At 38.0% G+C, this 7,966-nt stretch overlaps 1 protein-coding gene across 2 annotated transcripts; it reads right to left on the reverse strand.

Moving 5' to 3' along the window:
• Positions 1 to 4,301: 4,301 nt before the first annotated feature.
• LOC104231351 (protein IQ-DOMAIN 21) lies at positions 4,302 to 7,741 on the reverse strand. Of its 2 annotated transcripts, XM_009784331.2 has the most exons (6): positions 7,633 to 7,741; positions 7,463 to 7,550; positions 7,262 to 7,362; positions 5,794 to 6,099; positions 5,287 to 5,655; positions 4,302 to 5,164 (listed from the first exon to the last, which is right to left on the reverse strand). In XM_009784331.2, exons 3-6 carry the CDS (start codon positions 7,340 to 7,342, stop codon positions 4,511 to 4,513), a joined length of 1,410 nt encoding a protein of 469 aa, XP_009782633.1. In that variant the 5' UTR covers positions 7,343 to 7,362; positions 7,463 to 7,550; positions 7,633 to 7,741; the 3' UTR covers positions 4,302 to 4,510. The 2 variants fall into 2 exon arrangements, with proteins under 2 accessions (XP_009782633.1, XP_009782632.1); XM_009784330.2 differs by lacking the exon at positions 7,633 to 7,741 and having other exon boundaries at positions 7,463 to 7,628.
• Between the last annotated feature and the right edge of the window lie 225 nt (positions 7,742 to 7,966).

Here is a 7,966-nt window from a genome sequence, read left to right on the forward strand (position 1 = left end):
GCCATGAGCGCTCGGAGTAAAGCATATGTGTGACAATACCCTCAATCCAGTCCTTGAGCCGAGGGACAACGTTTGGGACTCGGGCTACAACTGCACCACCACAAACACCGATAAGGAAAAAAGAGATGAACATAAAATCAATACTCAAAGGAAAGTTGTACTTTTGTGATGCATTCCACCTCTCGAAGAATGGCCTAACTGCAGGGATCAGGTCTGAGGTCCTGACCCGGACAAAGCACCCCGCCAGCCTCGATCTCGGTCCTTATCGATGCTTGAGAATGGGGCTTTGCTAGCCCCGTGCACGAGCTTTATCAGTCCCCCTCGGAAGATTCAGGGACTGTACAAAAGGAGTAGATGATCTATAGTGAGCCGACATAAATCGATCTTGTTCACAAAGAATCGAAGGAGGATTACGATCCTCTACAACGATGGATGGATTTGATCGAGGCATACATCGTATCTCCTACAAAAATCTATAAAGACCGGGTCCACCGGACCCAGTGTAAAGGGATAAGTGTAAATACTTAGATATCCCTCAACATGAGTAGTAATGGCATCCTCCGAGTCGGGGACCACTATGTCCTTGTCGGACCAGTTGCAGTCCTTTCAGACCTCGGGGAGGACATCTTCGGTGATTGAGCAAATATATCTTGGTGCCTCCTTACGTAGACCCTGCACCGAAGAGGGGTTCTCAACCTTGAAGTCATCAACGACCGAACAACCCCCGAGAATGAACATTTTCAAAAGAGGTTCAGCAGCCGGTTCATCGGTAGCTACGTCAGCAACAGACCTCTCGAGGCCGACCACATCAGGGTGGTTTCATTAATTTTGGTAATTGGTTGGAAGTAGAAGCCACCTTTTGGGGAACATATTTGGAGGTTTTGGCCATTGTTATCTGGAAAATCTTGAAAAAGATAAAGAAAGTTTGAAAGATGAAAGCTCAGATGTGTTGGCTTGAGTAGAAAATGAGTAAAAATTTGATACTTACGGAGGAATCTTGAAGAATAGAGGTAAAAATACTAGAGTGTAAAGAAGGATAGTAAAATCCTGAAGGCTTGAGGGTAGAATCTTGGACGTAAAGTGAAAAACAAACGAAGGAGGGGGATATTTATAGAGGCCTCCCGATGTTTCACATCCACAGATAGCCAATTGACGGCTGACACGCGTTTGAGGTCATAATGACCTGACCGACGAGACGTTTCGGGTTCTTTGTCATTTCTGTCACGGCGTGTTGAAGAAGGAATCGAGGAGCTCACGTCGTTTCTCATCAACTTACTCTCCGAGAAACGAGGGGACTATCTATATACAGGTAAAATTGAGCTCATGGTACGCCTCGATTTCCGATGAAATAAATGGAATAAGAAATGTGAAGGCGAGGAACCAGAATCAAGGCAAGGGGCCCCTCGATCGGGGTTCGAGAGAAATGCCTGCCCTTGAGGATATCGGGGCCATAGCCCCAGGTTCGGTTCGAACCCCAAAGGCCCCGGAGAGCACTGCCTGACGATCGAGCACGACCAACAGAAGACCGTGATATCGGCGACCGGCCGGATATCACGGTGTAGCTCTCGGCACGTAACGATAGAGAACCGATGATTAGTTAAACAAAAGATATTTTTACCTTTTATAGAATTGTACATAGGGCAAAATTCCCCTACTTTATAAAGGGGAGTCTGATTATTCATTAAACACATTATAATACACGCATACCGAGGCAATACTGTTATTTTCTCTGTTATTCAAAGTTCTTATTCTTGTTCATCTGTGCTTGGTCATTGTGAGTCCGGATAGAGGGAAGACATTTCATTAAGGCTGTTGCTAAGTCCGAAATTATCCTCCTCAAGTGGTTTGATAATTTACTACATCTTTTATCTGTTTAGTCTAACACAATTTATCGTTTGTATCGAATTAATCTGTGTAGCCTTTAAATCACTTACAAATTTAATTATTATCCGTTTTTGAGGGTAAACTATATCGTATCATTAAATTCGTATTACGTAACGACGAAAAGTGTCACTTTATGGAACAGACGATTTGGTAGTCGTATCATTACCTTATTTTTTTTATCTTAGTTTGCCCTTCCTTATTATTAAATAAAATATGATTTTATCCTTTACCCAACCTTTTGTATAATAATTCTACCTCGTACCTTAGTTTTTCTTTATAATATTGCAAGTTTATTCTTCATATTGTTGGTGCATGACATCATGAAATGATGACAAACAATATAATTTATCCCAACATTATACATCAAAATGATATAGTACAATGATATACAATACATAACAACCACCCAAACAAGTTGTTACTTCAGGCGATTGTTTCTATTGAGTAATAATTGAGAAGACAACTTTTTTAAAAAAAATTGATAATTTAATTAACTTGGTACTTATCATCTTTTTCAAGTTGTTACTTCACATGTTTATTGACTCCAACTACTTATACTACTTAGGGGTCGTTTGGTTGGAATACGGCTTATGCCGGTATAAGTTATGTTGGGATAAGTTATGCTGAGATTAGTTATATTGGGATTGTTGTTTATTTACTATTTGGTATGTTGTATTAAGAATGACAATTGCATAATTTCTAAGAAGAAAGCATAAGTTATGCCAGTGCTAATTACCCCACCCTTTATAAGGTATAAGTTATCTCGGTGTTAAAATTTACACCGGGATAACTTATACCTGACTTGCTAACCAAACAGAGTATTAAGGTGGTATTAAATTTTTATACCACCCCTATACCTCCTTATACCTCATACCAAACGACCCCTTAGTTTATAAGCAACCTAATTGTGTAAAGATTATTTTAGTGTTTAAACATAAATTGGTTAAACCAGAATTACTTTTGGTTAATTTTATTTTTCATGTTGTCAAGAGAAGAGCCCGTTTGGATTGACTTAATATGTTTTTAACAAAATAGTTTTTAAGCCATTTTGTAGTGTTTGGAGAAAGTAAAAAAGTGCTTTTAAGCACTTGTTTTTAACCTAAAATGACAAAAACAAGCCAAAAGCTAAAATTCCTAACGCATGACTTTTGGCTTAAAAGTCACTTACAACAAGCCCATCCAAACGGGATCGAAAAATAAGAAAGCTTCGTCAGATTCTTTGCCACTATGGTTAATATTAGGGGTCGTTTGGTAGGGTGCATAAGAATAATGCTGAATAGGGTGTATTAGTAATGCTGATATTAGTTATGCTGGTATTAGTTATGCTGACATATTTCTTATCTATTGTTTGGTTTGATATATTAAAACATTGCACAATTTCTAAAAAGAATTGTTTGTTTACAAAAATGCCCTCAAAACCAGTCCATCACTCTAACTTTTTAAAAGAAACATATGCTGAGAAATGTTTTTATATGAAAAAGTTTTAAAAAAATTATTTGATTTGTCTACCTATATTGTAATATAGAACTAAATATTTATTTATAAAAAAGAAAATATGCTAAGTATTTATTTATTTAATAGGAAATAATTTTATTTTTCACAATTTGGATTATTTAAACTTGCATTAATATAATAACAAGCATATTTTAATAAAGCATAAATTTTGAAGGATAATTTTGTCTTTAACTAAGCTAATGCATGCATTAAAATCCATTGCATTGCTAATACCATGGTTTTTTATGCATTAGTTATGCATAAGATAATACCAAATAGAATGTATAACTAATGTTTGCATAAGTAATGCATAGATTCAAAATATTTACCAAACAAGGTATTATTAATACACAAAGCTAATGCATACATTATTTTATCTAATGCATCTTACCAAACGACCCCTTAGAGTCTTTGGCTTGTACATTTTCTTTTTCCTTTTTCCTCTGTATCTCCCAATCTCTTAATAAATACAAACAAGTTTAGGTGCGAACATAAAGTAACGAACTGAAAAGATAGTAAAATCAGAATAAATAGTCAAGGAGAAATAAAAAGAAAGCCGTACGTTTCCTTTATTTCCTTGGAACTGAAGGAAGTATATTTCTTAAAGCTTGTATTGTTTTCTGCTTTGTGCATAACCATGATATGATGATTTTTTGATTTGTGCATAACCATGATATGATATCTTCTTCTTGCTCTTCCAACTGGGTCTCATATATTTGCAAGTGTAGAATTTAACTAGATCAAGAGCCAGATATTCTACAAATTTCATGCCTTCATTTTCCTTTTCCTCCCTCTAAACAACCCATAATTATGACCATATAGAAAATAGTGTCCAATGGTAAAAGTTGATTCCTTCCTTCCTCTCCAATTCACAAACTTGACCTACTACTTATTAATTAAATGGTGCCAAAGATTTTGAAAAGTTTCAAGATAAAAGGAGTCTCATATAAATTGCAACAGATGAAATAACAATAATTTTATCGTACACTTACACAGATTATATTTTACAAACAATGCAAATACTCAAACTTTATATTTAACAATTCAAGTCAAAATAGGATACTGAAATAAAAACATTAAGCTATTAGCACACATCAACGGCATTATTGAGTATTTTATTTACCACAAACGATCAACTAAAATTGTATCTCCTGCCATGTACTCCTAATGGCGAGGCCCGGTCATCGCCACTTGATTCTGGACTGTAAGTTGCCATCCATTTATTAGCATATCCACTACTACGATTCGTCGTAGTTTTTGGGCTTGGGCTTCTCGAGACTTGATAGATTGCTGTTGTACTTGCTCCTGAGCTCGATTCAAGGCCCAATCCATAGTGTGTTCCCTTCTTTGTTGATGTATTCCATTGCGCCGCTGGTGGGCTACGATGTTTAACATAGCCTTGACTCCTAACCTTAGCTTTTGCAGACTGAGTTGGGGCCATGTAACTTGGGACAGAATCAGAGCTTGACTGACGTTGTTGCCGGGCTGAATATGGGCTTGTTTCAGCTTGGTCGAAAGCATGACGGGCCGAGTTAACATTCTCTGAGCCCAATGGGCCAATGACTAGATCCATTTCTACTGTCTTCTCAGACATGTCACTTGTGGTGGAAATTGTCACATAGGAGTTGTCCCTTGGCACAATGTGTCTTGAGTATTGGTATGGTTGCGAAGCCATCCAACGCTCGAGCCAACTCCAACTCCATTGCGACTTTTCGCGCTCATTGCCAAAGAACTCGGCGTCCTCACCATGTGGATCGACGTGCAATAGTTGTTGTTGCTGGTTTTGCTGTCAGCACCAGTAATAATAGTAAGACGACATTAGAATTCGTTTTATAGTAAGTTAGGTAAGATAATGGTGTGTGTAATAAAGACAAATTTTAGTAGATAGTAAGAGGAATTATAGCTAACCTGATAGGCAAAGGCATAAGAAAGAGCTCTCTCCCTTTTCATTTCAGCATCATATTTTCTCCTACTGCTTTCTTGGATCTTGTCCATGCTTTGGTTCCTGTTATCCCAACCTTCTGTCTCTAAATTTTTAATGGGGCTGGTGTGCTTGTGTTGTTGTTTTTGTTCATTAGCGTGCCTTCGCGCTTCTTCTAGCTTGCTCTCTAGCTTCTCCTGGACTAACTGGAGTCTTCTTGCTCGTACTCTGGCCTGAACACGTACTAATGCTTGCATGCATCTCATGGTCATCTGTGCTTGTTTCCGCACATTATGTCCCCTCACTAGTGCTTGCAGTCTTACCAATCCTTTCAGAGCGCGCAAAGCACGCCTTGCCTACAAAATTAGTAACATATAGCTAGCTAGCCAATTAAACCTTCTCATATCTAATTAACATTACTAGCATATCAAGGACAATGTGACATTTTATTAGAGTGACACAGAAATAAGAAATTGGCTAGGCTTTTATGTTACCAGATATCCCCTGTAGTATGATTGAATAAGCGTGGCAGCTCTTTCCTCTGTGGACTCGCGGCCGTAGCCACCAGCTAATCTAACGACTTTAGCAGCCGCTTGAGCAGCTGCAACAGCTGCCTCAGCGGCTGCAGCCGTGGCCACTGCAACAGCAATGGCATGGTTATGATCTTCAGCCACTGTAGACGATGAATCGACGTTACTCTCTCCATGGCTAATAAGATCTGGAGAACTCCCTGTTGGAAAATGTTCAAGTGACACAACTTCTGGAGCTTCAGGTTGCCATTTGCTGTCTAATGTTTCCTTCTGAAAAGCATAAAAGAATTACTATACTAAACAATATTAACACTTAATAATCATACTATTAACCCTGAGGGGTAGTCGAGATGGTAAAACCACTGAGGACAAAGTCCTCAAGGTCCCAGGTTCGAGCCTCCCCCAGGGCCATTGGAGGCATTGAAAAATGGTCGCGCATCCAGGGCCCCGTGGAATAGTCGGGCCCGCATGCGGGCACCGGACACCACAGTTAAAAAAAAAATAAAAAAATCATACTATTAAATATTTGGGATATGATCTTATTTATGGGATATTGTAACCTCATAGTAAAGGGAGCCTTGGCGTAACTAGCAAAGTTGCTGCCATGTGGCCAGAAGTTTACGGGTTCGAGCCATGGAAACAACCTCTTGCATAAATGAAGAGTAAGACTGCGTATAATAGACCCTTGTAGTCCGAACCTTCCCCGATCCCGGCAAATAGCGGGACCGGAGCTGCCCTTTTGTTTTTTTAATTGTAACATCAGAGTGGTGGTGGTAGTGGAATGATTGAGAACTAACGTAAACAGCACATGTAATGATGAATATGGGTGGGAAAGAAATAGGTGGATTGAAAGCAATATGTCCTGAACTCTGCCATTTCCCTAGGGTCATATTGTAGGGGGGACCAATAGTAGCCAAAAAAAGAGTAAATGACTAGGTTGTTTATTTCTTGAAGGGAAAAATGCCCATGAATTGCAGCTTCTGAGATACTATATTGGAAGGTTTTTAGCAGAGATCCAACAAAATGACATACTCATTAAAAAGCAAGAGATGATAGTATAATTATGATTTATTGATATTATTGGCATAATGGCATTTGTCTTGCTAATGTTAATGATAGCAATTATGCTAAAATTATCACATTAATTGTCCTTTTTTACGGAATTGAAGGGAAGAAAACAGCAATTATCATAGAACAACACAAGGCAATATAGCAAATATAATAATAATTACACCCGTAATTAGCAAGTCAGTGGTAATTAATTTGGATCATAACGTTGAAAATCAGGGAAAGATTTCTCTCTAAACATGAATAACCAAAGAGAATTCTGCCCTGAAATAGATATGGAAATATTAATGACATTAAAAAAAATGCTGTTGTTGTTCTTCTTTCTCTCTGTTGATCATAAGATGTAAAAACTACATGAACTGACCTTCTTCTCTGGTGAATCCTTGGGAGAATGTTTGAAAACTTTCTTCACAGATGAAAACCAACTACTCCCTTTCTTGCCCATAATTCAGCCAAAGAATTGACCTTTAAGAACATGCATTCAGCAGATCATAAACATAAAGATAAGAAAAAACAGAACTTTCCCAAGTCAAATTTCACAGTGATCCAACAAAAAACACAAAACCTGAGGACAGAATTAAGCTACTGTTGCTGAATCATGATCTGTTTTGTTTCTTCATGTGCATCTTTTGACAGCATTAAGGATGAGAAAACTGAACAATAAAGAAGAAAAAAAGAGTTGGCTAATAATAAGACAAGTAGTAGTAGTATTTGGTAAGAGTAGTAACTGCAGACCCGCTCATTTTGCCGTTAGTATTTATCATTCTCACGGGGGGTCAAGGCAGTACCTTTCCTTATGGAGTAATGTTTAGTGCCTCTACACTCTATAGTCTATACACTCTCCTCTTTTGTTACTACGATACACTTTCACTAATCTATATACAGTTGGCATCACCAACTGGCCTTCTTACACGTGTCTTTTACACTATTCTTGCCCCCCTTCATAGGTCTCGACCATTTCCTTGTTTCCTCCTAAATATATCACACTCAATATTCATTCATTGTAATCTTTTCAAATAAAAATGGTCAGTTTATGCGCACTTCGATTATAGCACTAGGTAACTGCTAG

This window comes from Nicotiana sylvestris, chromosome 3 (assembly GCF_000393655.2).
Source record: "Nicotiana sylvestris chromosome 3, ASM39365v2, whole genome shotgun sequence".
Lineage (NCBI taxonomy): Eukaryota > Viridiplantae > Streptophyta > Magnoliopsida > Solanales > Solanaceae > Nicotiana > Nicotiana sylvestris.

Bases quoted from the DNA above. Each gene is read 5' to 3' on its own strand.
- LOC104231351 (XM_009784331.2), bottom strand. From the start codon at position 7,342: ATGGGCAAGAAAGGGAGTAGTTGGTTTTCATCTGTGAAGAAAGTTTTC. The intron at 6,100-7,261 runs GTCAGTTCATGT...TATGCTTTTCAG, and splicing joins AGGATTCACCAGAGAAGAAG to AAGGAAACATTAGACAGCAA. The intron at 5,656-5,793 runs GTAACATAAAAG...CTAATTTTGTAG, and splicing joins CATACTACAGGGGATATCTG to GCAAGGCGTGCTTTGCGCGC.